Source organism: Triplophysa rosa, linkage group LG1 (genome assembly GCF_024868665.1).
Source record: "Triplophysa rosa linkage group LG1, Trosa_1v2, whole genome shotgun sequence".
NCBI classification, from domain to species: Eukaryota; Metazoa; Chordata; class Actinopteri; order Cypriniformes; family Nemacheilidae; genus Triplophysa; species Triplophysa rosa.
Genome location: NC_079890.1, coordinates 38,262,270 through 38,282,206, shown reverse-complemented (window position 1 = coordinate 38,282,206; position 19,937 = coordinate 38,262,270). Strand labels below are relative to the sequence as shown.

The window sequence follows — 19,937 nt, the reverse complement described above, 5'->3', positions numbered from 1 at the left end:
GAGATTAAAAAACAAAGTCTCATTTTTATTAGTTTACTGGCTGTAAAATGTCAATAAAATGTTTACCTGGACTTTCTCAACAAAAAAACCTTGGACATTGAGACCCATCTACTCAAACACTTGTTTAATTCACATTACCACAATTCCCACCAAGAGGCTCATTAGAAAAACGCTTTTACAGAAAACTTTTCTAGTTTTTATGAAACATTTGCATCTTTTCTGTTGAAAATCTTGTACGTATTTCATTTAAAATGTCAGTTTACTGCTACAAATAAACGACTGAACATATAACTCAGAAAAGCTTTAAATGAACGTAAGTGCTAAAACGCCACCAGAGAAAGACAGCGAGCTTGTTTCTGAGAAACATTATAACCATCCCATAATCTTCAGTCACTGGGAGTGTTCTAGATAAAACAGTAAAACTCAATTATTGGTAGCTGTTATAAGCGATAAAACATAAAATACCATTTACAATACAAAACAAGCTTTACAAAACCGATACAAGTTCATAAGCACATGGCGGGTTCTCTGATTCTCATTCCAGATACACAACACTCAACCGACTGACCTGCTGACGTGTTGCCAAACTTTATTTTAAACTGGCTACATTTACAGCTATATATGTGTGTTTATGCGTTAAGCGTGTTCATTTTGTTCAATGTTGGCGACAAGTCCTTTAGTATCAATAGTTGTAGGCGGTCGTGACAGATCAGAGTTGTTATAGAGTCTGTTGTCAAATGCACGCTGTCCAATCACACGTCTGGGAATTCTCTTAAAGAACAGAAAGCCGGCAACACCTGCGACAGCGATGATGATCAACACGACCCCTATAGCGATGCCAGCCGAGCCGTGAGACGTCTCTTCTACGTGACGCTCTAAAATACAAGAATACATTTACATAAATGCTAAAAAAGGAAATGCAGTAAAATTCATATCTACAGTAGTTCTACACACCTGACCCGGACGGCTTCTCTGTTGGTGGTATGACTGGAAAAGAAAGACACATGTAGATGTTTATACAAGATGATGTAATATGAATGCATTCTGTATATAGTGTTGTGTGTTTGTTTGACGGACCTTTAGCGGTCTTGCAGATATAAGCTCTGCGATTATTACAGTTGTTGTTACTCCACATTCCAGTGATTGACTGAACTTCCACACAGTCACCGGCGTTATTGGGCATCCGCGGTTTCCAGTTTGTGTAATCCACAACCGCACTATCAATCCACATCCATTCACCTGTGACACACAAACATCACATTCTGTTCCTGTTTCACTTCTACTGTATATAGATTAAGATATGGTTTAGATCAGTGGTCCTGAACAGGGGGGCCGGGGCCAACAGAATCCACAAAATTAGCATTGAAATACATTAAAAAAACTGGTAACGCTTTAGATTACGGCCCGCAATGTTGTACCGCATAATTAAACAGGATTTACAGCGTAACTAATTGTGACAATAATGCACCTCTACAGTACATATAGGGGAACAATATGTAAAGTTTGGGGAATAAAGGCGCAAGAGTAAGGAAAATGTAAAAAATATTTATGAGGGAACTGCATGCCATATAAACATCCATATCAAACCGCTCTTGAAATACTTTAGGTTATAGTCTCAAAGGATCAACGATTTTTTCAAAGATTCAAAGATTTTGCACATTTTACACATTCAAACTCATCACAATAACTCATAATAACCTAAAGTCAAAACTCCAGTCAAATATACAGTTGACAGTCTGCGTGCTTCATTCGTGTTGTTTTGCTTGCGCAAAAACTGAACACATAATTTCCTCTTACTTAGTGTTTGCTATAATAATAAAATAAGAACCCTGTACGTAATTAATATCCACAGTAGCTTATTTCTGGGTACATTGTGATTACAAAAACGTAGTGTGTGTTCACGCTAAGTTTATACTGCAGGTCATGCATACCACGTTATATTAAAATAGTTACCCCTTAGTTTTAAAATACTTACAGTATAAATATTTTCTTCTTTATTCCCCAAACTTTGCATATTGTTCCCCTTTACCTAGAGATGTGTACTGTACATTTAGTCACGCTGTAAATTCTGTTTAATTGTGCGGTACATTACGGCCCATCAGAGCCGGATTAACCATATGGGCAATTGGGCGAGTGCCCAGGGGCACCAAGACTTTACGGGCACCAAATAAACCCACAATACAAAACATTTTTTTATAAATGTACATAAGCACTTGTTTTTTAAGACTTAAGTCACGCGTCTGCGCTAAATAGGCACCATGTGCGGGAATACCCCCACTTCAGATAAAAATGGTTCTGTCCTCTGCACTTTTTCGACACACCTCCGCCAACATTCCCGCCAATGTTATCTGGTTAGTTTCATAGATTTGAGTGAATTAACATTCAGCCAATCACAAGTGAGTGTTATGAGGCGAGTTGTCTTTCGTATACACTTTAATCTTCAAACAGATGTAAGCGGGATCGATGCAGCATTACGTAGCGGAGACTAAAAATGCGGGGATTAGCACTGATTAATAAATGTATATATACATGGCATGCGTCAGAAATAAGATGTTATAGTGCCGATAATGTATGCTAATAGTACGTGGAGGTAAGGCCACTATTTAAGGTCCAAACCTGGGTTTTAAAGTGAAAGTGAAGAACGGTGTCATCACTATAGCAATCAATTCATATGTGTCCTTTTTAGTGGAGTACACTTTTATCTTAGTACTTATGTGATCGTTTAGTAAGAAGAATATACACATACTGTACTTAAAAAGTGCGTTTGAATAGCTGTATAGCAGTTAAAATAGTAACAATAACGTTTCATGTTATTTGAATAACCTTGCTATACATTGTAATCTGGTGAATGCCACTTTGGTGAATTAAAATCCCAATGTCCTGAAGATCTGTACATTGTTCCATTGTCCCCCTAATGTGAATACATGCAAACTATATATATGTGTGTGTGTGTGTGTGTGTGTGTGTGTGTCCCTGTACCCCCACTTTGTGGCACGCACAACATTTACACCTGTTAAAAAAATGTTAGTGATTTTTTTTCACTACATCAAAACCTGAAATGTAACGTTACAACAGAAAGCAGGTGCCCCTTAACTACAGTAGGCCTAATTGTTAAAAATACTTAATGGAAAAGAGTTGTTTTTTTGTGTTCTATTCTACAAAAGTGTCATGTGTAATTCTTGTAAAATAGTATATTGTAAATTGCTGAGTTTCATTCTTATGAAATCTTTTAATATATAAATCTTTTAATGAGTGGATTCATGCGTGTGGGTAGGTGGGTGGATGGGGGGCACCTCTGGGGCTGTTGCCCAGGGGCACCATGAGGTCTTAATACGCCTCTGCGGCCCATAATCTAAAGCGTTACCAAAAAACGTTAAAAAAACAAAGCAAACAAGATATTTCTTATTAATTGGCCATTTTTATATGTACCCGTATGACTGCGGTGCATTCCGATCCAGATTGAGCTGACTTCATCTTGAAGGATCTCCAGGTTCTGACGGATAAACTGTGATTCTATTGGGTCCTCAATACTCACTAAAGATGCACCTGAAATCACAGAAAACTGATACTGAAACTGACGGAATATTAGTGCTTGTTTAAAAAGCCATTATTAAACAAGTACTCACTTAGCAAAGAAAGATAATAAATAGGAAATTATTTAATGGTTCAACTTTCAAATAAAAGTAGTGTTCAGAGCTAGAAAGTAATGTTGAAGAAAGTGTCTCACCCATTCTCATACATTCCACTGTGGCATGAGCCCAGCTTTCTCTTATAGAGCTCATGAATGTATAGCAGTGTCCTCTGAACGGGATCCAACTTTTACGCTTCTTTGATTCGGGGCAGTTACCCGGCAGCTGAGGGGAATCTGTGGGGGCAACAACTGTGGAGTGGTGTGAGAGGTTAGTATTGTACATTTCTCTTTAACAGGAGTGGTCAACTATAAATACTGTATATACAGTATCTATATACACGTTGTATATATACTGTTTATATATATATACATATTATATTAATCTTATGTATATTATAGTATTATGCTATTTAGAAAAAAACATCAGTAATTGTAATTTGTAATTGTAATTTCCTTCTTTTAAATTCTAATAAAACAGAAATATTACTTATCGGACCAAAGACACGTGAGCAGAATATTTCTGATTATAACCTGCAAATTGAAGGCTGCACTGTTACTCCAACAAATACAGTTAAAGACCTCGGCGTTATATTAGACAGCAACCTGTCATTTAAAAATCACATCTCAAATGTCACAAAAACAGCCTTCTTCCTCCTTAGAAATGTTGCCAAATTGTGAAATATTCTATGTGTGGCTGATGCAGAGAAGCTTATTCATGCATTTGTGACCTCAAGACTTGACTACTGTAATGCACTACTTAGTGGTTGTCCTGCAGCATCAATAAACAAACTACAGTTAGTTCAGAATGCAGCTGCCAGAGTTCTAACCAGGTCCAGAAAATACGATCACATAACCCCAATGTTATCAACCCTTCACTGGTTACCCATTCAGTATCGTATTGACTTTAAAGTTCTTTTAATGACTTATAAAGCCTTAAACGGTTTAGCCCCTACCTACATAACAGAGCTTCTACCACACTACAACCCATCACGCTCTCTAAGATCTCAAAACTCCAGACTTTTGATAACACCTAGAATAACTAAATCCACCAAAGGGGGCGGAGCTTTCTCATACGTAGCACCTAAACTCTGGAATAGCCTCCCCGATACTATTCGAGGGTCAGACACACTCTCCCAATTTAAATCTACATTAAAGACACATCTTTTCAGCCAAGCTTTCACTTAATGAAAAATATGCTAAATAAACCACCGGGAGACTGCATTTATTAGATATTATTTACTAGAATAATCTTGCTTGTTCTATAAACATCATGGACTGTGCTGTGTTTTACCTTTTTAGTGTGTTTCAGTTTTTCTTATTTTCTCCTGTAAAGCTGCTTTGGAACAATGCACATTGTGAAAAGCGCTATTTAAATCAAATTGAATTGAATCGGCGATGATGCACTCGGTGGATTGTCGATTGTAGCTGCAGTTGCGTCATCACACCGCTAGGGTGGCGCTATGTCGTCATCAACACAATAAGAGCTGTGTGTAAAACATTCTCTGACAGCAACGCAGCACGTTCAAACTCGCCGTACACTTTAACGTTTAGAAAACGAAAACATCAAATGGATTGAGAATATTTAATTTAGTGTAGATGCTGCGCTAGGCCCATGGCAAAACATACAGCGAGTCTAGTGCCTGACGTCAGTGGCAACACACCCCGTAACCAGTACGACTCACAAACTATAACTAATGACTCTTGTGAACAGATCTGTTTTAATGTGAAAGAATTCAGCGATAACTGAATCACATATAATTCATATCATAATCCTCAAAGGCTCCTCAACAGAACCACCAATCAGAGGTCTAATAGATCATTTAGATGATAATAAGAATGAAATACCTTTGGATCGTTTGCAGAGGGAATAATATGTGTTGTTGCACGCTGCAGTTTTCCAGTCGCCATCCGTGTCGATATAAACACAAGCTAAATTGTTTCTGGGTTCTCCTGCGGCCCATTTACTGTAGCTTAGAAGCCAGTTATCCACCCAGCGATACCGTCCACCTGTCTGGAGCAAACAGATTTAATACATCCAAATCCTCCGATACATCCAGATGATAAGATGAATTTGGTACCAGGTTGCTGTTGAGGCCGATCCACAAAGGTTCTCTGATGGTGTCGACTCTGAGGCTGCTGTACGCCTGACTGATGGAGTCCAGCACACTAGCAAGATCAGCATCATCGGCTTTACACTCTCTTCTGGCTTCATCCCAGCTCATCTTCACCTGCTGCACCTTGTAGGAATCGTTGCCCAGACTGAAGAATCTCTGTGACACTGCTGTGGTCACGGGAGCAGCCAGCTGAGAGTCTACGACACACACAAACACACTCACACATCCAACACAGCTCATTCATGTGTGATCAAGTGTGATTGTATTGAGTTTTCTATTCACCCGTGTTCCTCTTGCAGATGAAACCTCTCTCATCTTTACACACTTCAACTTTCCACATACCGGTCAACTTCTCTGGACTTCTAGCCATGACAACACAGTCATACACCTACATGGGAAAGAGTTAAGAGTAGGAGTAAATAAGGAGTAGTAAGATTTGAACTATTAACAGCACTAGAGGTCTAGTGAGAACAGAATGACCCAGTACAGTTGTGTGTGTTGCCTCCTGGGGCCGGTTGCGTAAACTACTTAGATTAGTCTTACAAGTTAGTCATCCAATTTTTTTCTTTAAGACTGGTAATAACTTCTTAAAGTCAGTTACATAAAAAGGAAGATTGGACTAATTGAAATCTGAAAAGTAAGACTGATTGGTCTTAAATAATTGCCAGTCAGTGAGACTAGTTGTTAAGACGCAGTCTTAACTTAGCGGCTAAGTTTATGAAATAGGCCCCTGATTTTTATATTTCAAAAAACGTTAGATGCGGTACGGCCGTGTAAACCCTTAGTACTTGACCCCTTATTTTGTTGCGCTATTTGATGAAGCATGTTGAGCGAAAAACCTACCCGTTCTTCAAACATATACGAACGTTCAATAAATCTCTCCCAAGTGGCGACCTAAAACAGAGAAAACCAGCACAGATGATCAATAGTGCTACCGTTCTGAAGAAAATACACTGATGCTTATATTTCCTGTTGCTTTGATGGCACACATTACACAAAAACTGAAATTCACGCAACTACATGCAAAACTAGCGTGAAGCTTTGATGATTGCTTTACATTAACGTCTTGCAGACTTGTTTCCCTTTTGTAATGTCTTGACTGGGGCCATGACGCGGGATGACCTTTCATCCAGTTTGTGTATCTGACGCTTCTTCCATCAGTCCACATAAAGTGCATCTCCCAATTGACGTCATTCAATCCGGTCCACACGTCATCAGCAGAACTGAGCATCAGAGTTGTGAGAAACGCTACAGGAAAGATTCAAGGATTCATTCAACAACTGGGGCATTTTGGCATTATATTTACCAATCACTGGCAATCCAGTTAAAGCAGTTGCTGTCTGTGCTGCCTCACATATTTAAAATGTTCTTTTTTAGTGCCAAAATGCAATCTAGTCTTGTACATGTTAGTAATCGAGTGCTAAAAAACACAGCACAGACACAATGATATCATAAAGTTTAATTTCTTATCTTAAATTCCAAGTAAACCCATATTATATGTGTTTTGAGTGTGTCACACTAATTAAAATGTGTTATTAACCAAATCAACCACATTTTAATGATAAAATAAGTTGACGAAATCTCGAAAAAATGAGCAGTACTCTGCTCTCAAACGCTGGAGTCGTGTCCGCTGTCGGTGCTGAAGCCACGCCCACTTGCATCTCTCAACTTGAGTCCTCAGTACATGTGAAAAGTTTTTACGGGACAATTTGAATTTGAACACACGAGCGATATTCATCAGTAGAAAATTACTGAAGCGCGTCATGCATCCCCCTCCTTCCGTTAACTGTTTGCGATAGTCCCCTCCGTCCATAGGGAGGCTCAGAGATGACGTATTTTTGTATGCAAATGCCGGAAGCGAGTTAGCATTTTAGGACCTCCGGTTCCATCGCCCCAAAGTCTATGGGTTTTTTGAATGGGTTTTTGGTAAATCGCCTGAAATAAGGTCTGTGGTAAACAAAACCTCTAAATATTTTCACGTTTTATTCTATGACATAAAACGCACCAATTATAACCCGCTTGTGATTTTTTAAAGCCTTATTGTATCTTAAAAACGGCGGTTGCTAACAAGTAGCTAAAAGCGACTACTTCCTTTGGCGGGGACGTTAGACGTCATTGCGCATATAAAGCTCACAAATAATGCAACATTGGCACAGATCTCTTAAAACGTAGATGCGGATTCATTCACAGAGTAATTACTGACCAGGGAACACATTTTTAATAAAGTTTGAAAGAGTTGTCAGAGGCTTGGTGGTGGTGACGTTGATTTAGATGTAGTCTGCAATTCTCAGAATTCTCTTTACACGGACTTTAAACATGATTTCAGGTTTAAAGGAGGTTACGTGTGAAGAACAGATAAGAGATATAATACTCACATTGCTCCGTGTGACTCTGAATGGACACCAGATTACCTCCATGTGAAATGCAGTGATCTCGCGCGTTATGCCACGTCATCGTATTATCAAAAAACTTATAACACTGTTTGGAAACACAAATGCTCAGAATTAAAGTATGTAGCCTGGTCTTCACTTTCACGGAAAATACCATCTGTTTAATATGTTCGGCAAATTTAGAGATTAATTATTTAATTGTTGGTAACAAAAATCAGGCCCAGCTGAAATACCGTTCGCATGTCGCATGTCGCATGATTTCTAGTGTAAAGCAGTGTTAACTGTCATGATTCTCACTTTTCCACGGAAGCGCGTCCATTCCGGAGCACAGCCGCCCGCCGCTACAGTAGACGGAGACATGGTGGTGTTGACAAAATCTGAACTTCTTTTACAGATAGAGGACAATGACAGGCCGCAGTTGATATCATTCCAGAATCCTACAAAATAAGATTAAATGACATGCAGTTGATATACAACATGAAAACAGAGATTAGACTAGACAAATTGATTGATTGATTGATTGATTGATTGATTGATTGATTGATTGATTGATTGATTGATTGATTGATTGATTGATTGATTGATACATTGAGTGATTAAACAAAATAGGTTAACCTTGGTTTGTTATGAATTTCTACATACACGTTTGGAAATTTGAAAAGAAACATTAGGGGATGTTGTTGTTCACACTGACATCATACACGAAGAGCTCGAGGAGAAGTTCTTACCCATGCTTTTGTAAATGGTCACACAGTTCTCGTCATTGTTGGCAAAATTTGGTTCATTGTGATCCCATGCAGTGTAAACAACAGGTGAACCGTCCACCCAACTACAAACAGACAACAACATTTTTTACATTTGAGTAATTTAATTGCAGAATGATTTATATAAGTGTTTTGTGTTTGTACGACAATGTGAACCATCACTATATAAGTATTGTCAACAGTCTATGAAGCAGCCACTTGTGATGAAATTAGATTCATCATTTATAAGGTACAATGCAGATTTATATTAACACTTAACTAACATATATATGATTCAATGAAATACATGTTTAAGAATAGGAAAGTATACATATAGGGGTGGTTTCCCGGACAGGGATTATCTAAAGACAGGAATAGGCCTTAGTTAAATTAGGATATTTGAGTTTTTTTTAACGCACACTTTACAAAAAAACATTACTGTGTGCATGTTGAGACAAAACAATCGCACTGACATATTTTAAGACATGTCAGTATACGTTGTTTTCGATCAAGACACCTCTAACATTTAAGTTAGTCTGGGACTAGGGTTAAACCCTGTCTGGGGAACCGCCCCAAAATGCATACATTTTGTGACTTTTTTTGACAGTGTCGTATTTTTACAGTGTATTGTACACTTATTTTGTCCCAGTTTAGCATCCATCTTGCACACAAGTCTTTCATACTCACCTAAATGATTTGTCCAACTCTACAATCATGCCGATGTAGTACTGAGCTTCTGATCCTCTAGATATCTGCAGAACAAAAACAACCAGTCTGGTCGTAAATCGTAAAGTTTTTTATAACACTTCATTATACAACAGTTCTTTCTGATTCTAGAATATGATTGGCTGAGAGCCATGCGATATTCCACCAGTATCACCACGGGAACCGTTCGGACCCTAAGCTAAACCGGAGGCTTTCTGACATAGATATAAATAACTAGATACCGCAATAGCATATAGAGGGCATTGACGTCACTTTCCCACTTGAACAAGGGGGAGGCTGGACTCGACGTGCTCCTTACGATGTCTCTACGACTTACATAGGAATCAGGTGTTCCTGGACACTGAAATGTTGCGCGGCATTGAGTTTCCTGATATTGTAAGCAGTCATTTTGCTGAGTGTTTTACCACTCCGGAGGGCACGCTCCGGCATGCTCACGTGGTGTTCACATGGTAAAGTGACGACACGTCCATACCCTCTCATGTTTCACGTAGGTCGTCCGCCATATTGGAACGGTGTGAGCCGGTCCGTTAACATTCAATATCAAGCTGACTGTATATGATTATGAAAACATATTTATTGATGTATGAACTCAAACATTATATCTGCTACACTAACACGTGACAACAACAAAAGGTTGGGCTGCTTATGAAATTGAAAACCCGCCCAAGCAGCTTGCCTTTTCTTTGCTTTTGATTAGTCAAGTTATTTCAAAAAGTTTGAAAATAATGTGTAGTGCAGTCATAAACACATTATTCAATCAGGTCTGTGATAGGGAGACCACCTGTCAATCAATCTACAGTTGAGATCATGCGATGGCTCGTGAGTGACGGGGTTTTGGCGCGATAAAGGACCAGATTTTGTATATTGAAGCGATCGCAATGCCAAAGTGGCCCAAATATATGTTGCACGGTAGGGAGAGTAACTCAAATCTCACAACGTGGATTACACATGTGGTGAGTGACAGACTACTCGAAGACTTTGTAAATAACTGAATTCACAGCAGTTGAATGATTAAAATCTAACTGAATATGGGATTCTACTAACGTTACTTCTGTTCATCATACTCGCCCTTGACAGCTAATGGACTTGCTAAATTTTGCATTATATGTTCTGCAATATATACTTCAAGAAAGACGTACTGTAGTTCTGTCAGATGTTGAGGCAACTCTCAAAGATAAGCGCATTATTGTTGCTGCTGTTCTTTTTTTCTTCTGTTGTATGTATCAATGAATGGCGCATTTTGGGCAGCCGTGCCGTGTGAACGAAGTTAATGAAGGAGTGGAAAATGCCTACTCAGCTCTTTTGAATCCGATTAATTATAGTGGGCACTTTTTGCACAAAATGTGTTGTTTGAGGGTTAAAGTCATTGGTTAATGTCTTGATTGTCGCTTTGAAGTGGTTTCTGGACATATTAGTCCTATTTTCTAACTCTCTTTAATGCTATTTGATCCGTTTGACCTGTTTTCCTGGTTTAATTGTATTTTTTCATCTTGTCATAGTTCGTTTTAAGGAGATAAAATGGTCATTATCATCGTTGATTGACATCGCAATACATTTCTATCACATTATTTATGATAGGGCTCTATATTAGCGGCTGTGATTGTCTCCTGTGCGCTGCCTGTGGCCTCGTGCCTCTGGCCTAATCACCACCATACTGATATAGAGCACTATCACATGACTACGAGAGCGATATTACATTAATATAAAACAGGTTTTTCATTCCTGTGGCATCGTAGGCTACTTTCAGACAAAGTGGAAAACGTTGAAACCATTGACAGTCATTTACCTGCTTCCATAAAAACTTCCTCTCGGTTTCACCAGTCATGACGGCAAGATCAGCGTGATTCTTCTTACAGAACACTCGAGCTTCTTCCATAGGAAGCTGATCATTATTAATAAAATACTGACTGCCATTGAACACGATCCAGCCATCAGAAGTCTTGTTGTATTCTATTGACAAATAAAAACAACAGAACATTTGTCTTTATCCAGGTCGTGTGATTTACAGCGGAAAACCCATTCTGAATCATGGGCTATGATTCATTACTGCATAGTTTGATCATGATAAACAGATGTACATATCATGAGCTGTATAAATGCTTTTTATTTATGTTTATTACATGGCTCCTTGTAATGCTTGATTCTGATTGGCCAGTCGTGACATTTGCAGGTTCGTTATTCCCAGATAACAACCTCTCAAAACTAATAACACACGGTAACCCGGATGCAGCAAATCATTTTTACAGGTTTTTTGGACAAATTAAATATAAATACAGTATGTATTTTAATAACAACATATATGACATTATATTTACAAATGATTAAACCAAATTGCCTTTTCCTCGCGGAAGGTCTGCATTCGGTAAAAATGAGCTAATCAAATATTTCAAATTCACATTTCATGTCCAGTTTTTTCTCATGTGGCAAGTAGCCGTGTAATAAGTGGGATAATGTACAAGCAGCCCCTTCAGTGTGATACAAGACCGTATCACTGATCACATTGTCGGGGCTTATTTCTGCAATAACAACCAGCCGCCTGTACATTATCCCTTACTTATGAACTGATGGATTGTGTGAGAATCTCTAGTGCTCTTTACCTTGAATTACTGTGGTCGGTGGAGATTTGGGAGTGATTCCTGTTAAAAGAACAGAAACAAAACACAAATATTACTTTCTTAGGTTTATAAATGATACGTGATCGATCTCACTTCATACATCCACTTGAAAAACTTGCTTAAATCAACGTCTTCGGTTGAGAAAAAGCATGCGTCTTCAAGTAAGTCAGTGGTTCCCAAACATTTTTTTCCGGGAAATCACCTGCATAAAGACACTCTCACGAAACGTATTTTGCTTGCGAACATTTCATTTGGCATGAAAAACGTATTGTGTCCTGCCGCTTTGGCTGAAAACAGAATATCAGTTGTCAGGGATGCTTACCATGGCAACCATTAAGTCAGATAATGTCAGTTTTTGCTGTTTGTCATGTCATGTTAGCGTGACTGTACACCACACCTCAGCTTTTCCGCGACCCATTTGAATAACTCTGTGCCCCTCCCTTTGGGAACCACTGCAGTAAATGCTGAATGTTTCGGCATGTGTACCTATTGGAATCTGACAGATCCAGTCGTTATAAGATTCACAATCTCGATCATTCCACCTGCGTCCAAAATAAGAGGCGGATTCTGCACAGTGTTCCTGATCATTGTGGTTGTTTGGTTCTCCGAAGCCCCAGTTTTCATAATCGGACTAAAATAAATACAAACACACAAGCACAGACAGACGAGCGTGTGAACAATCCAGATCAAAATTAGGAGGAAAAACAATCAGATAGAAAGAGAGTCGTAAGAAATCACTTACAGGAGTTTGATCTGACCACACAAAACCAGAATTACTGTCCAGTGAAGTGAAGCCGATCCATGCCGGGTCAGTGCTCAAATGCCTGCCAAAGGGTTTTTATGACAGCGTTAAACTTTAGTCGCATGTACAATCACTTTGTAAGAAGAATGGAAACTACTCATCAGAATATGAGTTTTATGAGAATATAGTTCAGTAAATTTCTCACCCTTTCATTTCAATTTAAGAAAATTTGAATTTGTAAGCACTCACGGTAACACTTTCATTTCTTCTTCGGAGTGGAAGCTCGCTAAATCACCACCGACGGCTTGACAGAAATCACGAGCCTCAAACCAAGTCTTCTTTTCGTCCGTCTGCCGTTTATAAAGCTAAAAAATAGAAATGAATAGCGTGACTGTGTTGAATTCTGCCCAGAACAAAGGCCATTGTAACGTTAAACTTATATAATGTGCGTTTACCCGAACACAGTTGCGTGGATCTTTCTTAATCCAGTCTGTTGGGCAGCTGGGAGGTTGTGTGGTTGGAGGCTCTGGGGTTGTAGTGATTCCTTCTGCCGTTTTCTTACAGATGTATTTCTGTTTAGTGTTACAGGCCAGAACATCCCATAATCCTGCTGAAGATCCTGTTAACATCGCCACACAACCCTGGTGCCTATCTGAGCGTCAGAAAACAAAGACATGAGAAGAGAGATGTGACATTGATGAGTGAAGCTGCACACCTGCACGAAACTCCTCAACACACCTGGCATGCCGACATTAAAGTGTGTAAACTTGACTTTAACACCATCACTCCTCTGGAAGAGCTCCAACTGCTGAGTGTTAGACAGACCGATCCAGAAATATTTCTCAGGCCGAAGACCAACCAGACTGATGAGAAACGCATTCTCATACCTGACGAGCAAACATACAGCACTGTTTCATTCTCACTGTCATTTAGTCATTAAAGGAGTCATTAAGACATCAATTTGAACCCGAGCTTTTGTTATATAAGAGGTAATCGTATTTCAGCGAACATCCTGTATGTGTCAGAACTGAAAACGCCCTTGTTACAGAAATTACAACTGTTATTGACACCAGGCCCAGTAAACGCCAGGTTCTGGAATGCACCTATCTATGACAGGTTGAACACCGCCTCAACAGAAGAATATCAACGACTACTTCTCGAGCCCCGCCCACTGGTTCGCGCATGACAGTACTGAAGTAACACAAAAAGAGCGAGCAAGCAATAAACATGCCGTTAAGTGAAAGTGAAGTGAAAGTGACCTATTAGTCAGATATGGTGACCCATACCCAAAATGTCACCTCTGCTTTTAACCCATCCAGTGAGTAGTGAACACACTCACAGCAAGTGGTGAACACACGTACACCCGGAGCAGTGGGCAGCTATCACTGCAGCGCCCGGGGAGCAAGTAGGGGTAAGGTGCCTTGCTCAAGGGCACCTCAGTCATTACCCGCCGGCCCTGGGAATCGAACCGGCAACCTTCTGGTCACGAGTCCGACTCTCTAACCATTAGGCCACGAAGATCGAAAAATACGTTCCAGCTCACGTGGGTAAAACATTACCGCGGATTCCTTTGTGAACAAGGCACAGGTCAACGCTGGATTTGCGGAGTGACTAAAATTAAAAAGCAGTACTGTGCCGCCAATATTGGATCCGACAGGAATAGCGCAGCAATCTTATGTGAGTAAAACATATTTGTACTATGCGTCACTATTGCTTTGTTAGAGATCGCTTGATATGCCCTGAGCACTATTCGCACGGGATTAGTGTTACCTGGGGACCTCTAGTCATTTGTAGTCAGTTTGTCGGTTTATACCAAATCTGAATAAATTTCTTTGTTCTTTGTTCCGGTTGGATTCCCAGGGCCGGCGGGTAACGACTGAGGTGCTTGAGCAAGGCACCTTACCCCTACTTGCTCCCCGGGCGCTGCAGTGATAGCTGCCCACTGCTCCGGGTGTACGTGTGTTCACTACTCTCTGGATGGGTTAAATGCAGAGGTCACATTTCGGGTATGGGTCACCATATCTGACTAATAGGTCACTTTCACAATCATAGCAGTGGGTGTTTACTTCCAAGTCTTCAATGCGGCACGCCCATTAAAACCGAGCGTTTGTCGAGCTGGCCTCAAAACCCGGTTAGAAAATAGCCTATTACTTATTGATTTTGACTTTTTTTAATGTAAAAACCACGCGAACGTCATAAGTAGACCTCATACAACAGTATAAAACAATAAACAAGGCCAGTTCATCACACCTAAAACATGACCTGATGTCAAAGGTTGGTAAACATCATGTACATCACCTGCTGGCAACATCAACCAGACTCGCTGCGCTCTGCTCACATGTCAGTTTGGCATCAGTAAAAGTTTTGGTTTCCATGGCAACATTATAACAGTAATAGCCAAACCTGAACCAACCCTGTGGAGACATTCACACGGTCACCAAACCGTCCCTTCAATACATCTCTCTTTAAAACAATAAATCAAATGAAAAGCAGGTTGGTGGTAATTCACGTGTTATTTTCTAGACTCACAGCAGGACATCCAGGACTGATCATGTGTGTGGATCCTTCAGGCTTAATGGAAGCTTTCTTCTTACAGATGTAACCATGAGCTGTTTCACACGCTTCATCTGCCCACTTTCCCTCCTAATACACACAAAACCACCAGAACAAACTCACAAACATCACCGTGTCAAATGTTATAATGACCATAACACAACCACAAGGTAAGAGATAAAGAGTCCCCACCTTTCCCTTCATAAGCACACAATCCTCCACGCGATTGGTGATGTGTGAAGGTTCTCCGACAATCCATCTGGTGAAGGTGACGTGTTTTCTATCTGACCACTCAAACAGATTCTGAATCTTCTGATCATTAAGACCAATCCACAGCTCATCACTGGACACTACACAACACATACAAATTTAAGACAAACTGAGAATGACAATAGTGATGCAACAAACAACTATTTAATAAGTGATAAAATTCTCAGTAATTGCTTCATTCGCATCCCCTGAAACCATAAACATTGGCCTACACCAGTGGTCACCAACCCTGCTCCTGGAGATCGACCGTCCTGAAGATTTCAGCTCTAACCCCAATCAAACACACCTGAACTATCTAATCAAGGTGTTCAGGTTTGCTTGATAATGACAGGACAGGTGTGCTGAAGCAGGGTTGGAGATGCAGTCTGCAGGACGGTCGATCTCCAGGAACAGGGTTGGTGACCACTGGCCTACACAGTATGTCAGCGGATCCACCAACCAAGCAAGCATACCATAAAAGCACATACAACATATGTTTATTCTCTGAACAAAAAGCACAGTAACATTTATGTTTCTTAAAGTGATACTTCACCCAAAAATGAAAATGCTGTGATCATTTGCTCGCCTTCGAGTTGTTCCAAATCTGTATAAAAGTGCCCCAGAACTGTTTGCTGTCCTTCATTCTTCAAAATGTCTTCTTTTGTGTTCAACAGAACAAAAAACGATGAAGTAATATTTCCTGCTATGGGAGTCAATGGGGGGCAAGATCTGTCTGGTTATAAGCATTCCTTCAAATATCTTTCTCCGTGTTCATCAGAACAAAAAATTTCATACAGATTTGGAACAAGTCGAAGGTGAGTAAATAATGACAGAATTGTCATTTTTGGGTTAAGTATCCCTTTAAATGTAATTGTCATTTCTAAAGTGAAATCAGTCTTGAAATGTAACGGTTAATGTGATCCAGAAAAGGCGCAGCTCTCGTTTAGCTACTTCGGGACAGACTCTTCTGGTTTAATATATGGCTGCGACATTAGATTGCCGGACGACTTATTGCGTCGTATTTACGTATTCTTGTAAGTTGTTCTCTTGATATATTTTCTGTACACTTGTCAGATAACAGATTGCAAAATTGTGACTGAACATGAACTTATACAATGTTAACCCAGTCACTTGCGTGTGCCGCGTGCACAGCATGGTATGCTCCGGCCGTCCGCGCAACCCGCATGACAACATTTTCGTCATCAGGAGGGTCCATGGTCGTCCACACAGCCCGTCCACGTGCAGCCCATGTTTTGAGACCGCACGGACGTGACACGTACAACAGCACATGTGCGAGAGAAGTGCACCAGTCCACTAGGGGTCAATACACACACAGAAAGTGTGCCGTTTTCGAAAAAGAACGATACAAACCAACACGCTGAAACCAAGAACAGTAAGATAAGAAGCATATCCTACTCCATAGTGATTGGTTGTTGTTCTTTGTTGTCTTGCTAGGATTGTTTGCAATGGCGAATGACTTCCTCTATCATTAATGTGCAGTGGGTCTGTGAATGACGCGACTCAGCGCTGCCCTCTGATGGTCTGGTAGAGCACACATACTCATTTGTACTGCGCATGTGTTGAACTCGGACGTCCACTCTTAATCCGTGATGAGTATGCTCAAGAAGCTGTGCGGACGCGTTTGTGCGCGAGACGGACACGGACGCGGAAAGTCAAGTATACCTGCTGCTTTAGCTGTGCAGTAAAAGTATACAAAACAGTTGACTACTAGAATGTAGAAATCATGTTTTTGGTGGATTGATTACCATAGTCTTACTACAAATGTTACGTATGGTTAAGCTAAAATACTGTAGTGAAAGTGGGACATTGGTGGCCACTATTGTTTTACTTCAAATTGAATGGTTTATTGCTCAATTAAATGTGCTTATTGAATTAAAACCTTGGAGAAGAAGGTGGTGGATAAATTATTTTAAGGTCTTTGATTTAATTGTTATTAGACTACTATTAGTTTTCCAGCAGTTGACAGAATATAGATGTGTGTGTTTGTGAAGCAGACGTACAGTATCCACTCTGAGATATGATGAAACTGTGCTCCTCTATGTTGTGTATGCTGGCCAGATCTGATCCTTCTTTATGACACGCTGCCAAAGCGTCGCTCCACATCTTCTGAGAGCGCTGCAGATAATAACAGTGACCGGCGTACGGCACCCACGCCGCTGGACAGAAGTTCGGCTGATCTTTACCTGACACACACACACACACACAGAGAGATAAACACATAACACTGACACTGGCGTGTGTGCGTGTGTGTGTGTGTGTGTGTGTGCGTGTGCGTGTTGTACCTGTTGAAGGTGTGATCTCTGTTGAATTGCCCTTGCGGCAGATGTAGCCCAACTTCTTACTGCAGGACAAACTTTCCCACTTTGAGGCTTTAGCAGCGTTTAATGCAGCACAGTTCAGACCCGGCTCCAGAGACGGGTGACCTACAGTCAAACAATACCAACATTGACATCATCTACACGCCATTCAGCTGCTTTTTCTAGATACACGTGACGTACCAGGAGCCCAGTTGAGATATCTGAATGGGTTTCCATTACTCCATTGCCAGCCGCTCTCAAAGTCAAGACTGTTCAGTCCGATCCATAGAACAGAACCCATGTGATCTGTCAAACCTGAAATATCATATGTTTTTAGTTAAGCTTGATAGTAGAATCTGTGTGTCTGTAAAATGCAGAAGATGTGAATGTACCTGCTATATAAGACTGCTCGTGGAGTTCTGATATACTGAGAAGATCTGCATCTTGCTGTCGGCAGCTGGTTCGAGCTTGATGCCACGTCAATACTGACTGTGTGTTCCTCTGATACAAAACACCACTTACTGGATCACTGTCCCACCCTGACACGCCTGAAACACATACAGAACAACATTTAAACAGACATTTAACTGGAACTTACAGCCGACTGAATATTTTCTTTATTTATTAACTTAGTATGAAGTAATGATGAAACTAAGTACTCTGAAGACCCAAAGGACAGTTCGTCGCCTTGGAATTATAAGGTTCTATCTGCGGTCTGAGTAGTTCTGAGATATTTTGTTAAAACATGAAATTAGTGTATAATAATGTGTAAAAAAGGTACATTTACATGGTTTTTATGACACTTATTTCATATTTTAGGATGCTATTTTCTTGTTCAAGTTAAGCATAAAAGGCCATGCTAATTGTTGTACGGATGTTTTATCCACAGAAGGGTGGATGGATCAAATGACTTTTTAGAGATGAGTATGGTTGAAAAAACATAATAATGTTTATTGTTGTAATTAAGGCTCTTGACGTTGTTGACTATTTGGCATTAACTGCATTATGAGAGTCTATGTAAACACAGGTATTGGGAAGCTAGCGCTGCTGGCTAGTGTTGTGTCTATAAATATTTAAAAAATGTGTCTCCTCAACAAAACCTAAAACAAAACAGAAAAAATACTGTCGTTTGAGCTGCTCTCGTTGACAAGAGTATCGATAAAACAGTCAACCTTGAGGTTTATTTTAAACATTGCTTCCTCAGATATTCCCGTCACTGAGGAGTCTGGTCACATGACAAAGAAAGCTGATCTTAATAGGTCCTCTTGCGTGCATTCAAAGTGCTGATTGGCTCTTGCAGATAGAACCTTATAGCACCAAATTATAATTCGATTTTGTAGATGGAACCTTTTTGTTTTCTTTAAAAAAGTCCCAAAATGCACACACTAAAAAAACAAACATGGCATAATGTAAATAAGTTGTCACAGAATAAGAATATGTGAATAACTCAGTTTTGACCAAAATGTCAGATAGAACCTTACAATTCTAAGGCGACGAGTTCTGCCTGCGAATAACTTTAATTATTAGCTAAAAAAAGTATCTTTGTGTGTTTAACACAACACAACAGGATGGCTATCGTAGTATTCCAGGAACACGGAGAAGGGAAACTGCTTTCTTGCTTGGTCAAGTTAATTCTCTGAAAGATGTTTGTGCCCGTGAATGTGTGTGTGATAGGATGTGTGTGTCAGCAGGTCAGTGTCCAACAGGTCTGCTTGCGTTTTATTACTCTTGTACAGGCAAAGCAACAGGAAGAGGGAAATAAAAGGAAAAAGTGCTGAGAGAGAGAGAGAGAGAGAGAGAGAGAGAGAGAGAGAGAGAGAGAGAGAGGAAGGAAGATAAAGAAATGACGTCTCAAT

General features: G+C 40.0%; 1 protein-coding gene across 1 annotated transcript in view; it reads right to left on the bottom strand.

Moving 5' to 3' along the window:
* Window positions 1-19,937, bottom strand: part of mrc1a (mannose receptor, C type 1a) — a 46,410-nt gene continuing 26,473 nt past the window's right edge. The window contains exons 4-31 of the mRNA XM_057349249.1: window positions 18,474-18,629; window positions 18,283-18,396; window positions 18,067-18,207; window positions 17,785-17,967; window positions 15,707-15,864; window positions 15,491-15,604; window positions 15,260-15,375; window positions 13,700-13,848; window positions 13,417-13,613; window positions 13,211-13,326; window positions 12,962-13,043; window positions 12,706-12,850; window positions 12,202-12,240; window positions 11,391-11,554; window positions 9,566-9,630; window positions 8,864-8,964; window positions 8,433-8,572; window positions 8,121-8,223; window positions 6,803-6,993; window positions 6,589-6,639; window positions 6,028-6,133; window positions 5,710-5,942; window positions 5,477-5,642; window positions 3,728-3,880; window positions 3,430-3,546; window positions 1,078-1,239; window positions 955-987; window positions 1-875 (exon numbers count right to left, since the gene is read on the bottom strand). Of these exons, the coding sequence (XP_057205232.1) occupies window positions 637-875; window positions 955-987; window positions 1,078-1,239; window positions 3,430-3,546; window positions 3,728-3,880; window positions 5,477-5,642; window positions 5,710-5,942; window positions 6,028-6,133; window positions 6,589-6,639; window positions 6,803-6,993; window positions 8,121-8,223; window positions 8,433-8,572; window positions 8,864-8,964; window positions 9,566-9,630; window positions 11,391-11,554; window positions 12,202-12,240; window positions 12,706-12,850; window positions 12,962-13,043; window positions 13,211-13,326; window positions 13,417-13,613; window positions 13,700-13,848; window positions 15,260-15,375; window positions 15,491-15,604; window positions 15,707-15,864; window positions 17,785-17,967; window positions 18,067-18,207; window positions 18,283-18,396; window positions 18,474-18,629 (3,734 nt within the window). The 3' untranslated portion in view covers window positions 1-636. The remainder of the gene's footprint in view (window positions 876-954; window positions 988-1,077; window positions 1,240-3,429; window positions 3,547-3,727; window positions 3,881-5,476; window positions 5,643-5,709; window positions 5,943-6,027; window positions 6,134-6,588; window positions 6,640-6,802; window positions 6,994-8,120; window positions 8,224-8,432; window positions 8,573-8,863; window positions 8,965-9,565; window positions 9,631-11,390; window positions 11,555-12,201; window positions 12,241-12,705; window positions 12,851-12,961; window positions 13,044-13,210; window positions 13,327-13,416; window positions 13,614-13,699; window positions 13,849-15,259; window positions 15,376-15,490; window positions 15,605-15,706; window positions 15,865-17,784; window positions 17,968-18,066; window positions 18,208-18,282; window positions 18,397-18,473; window positions 18,630-19,937) is intronic.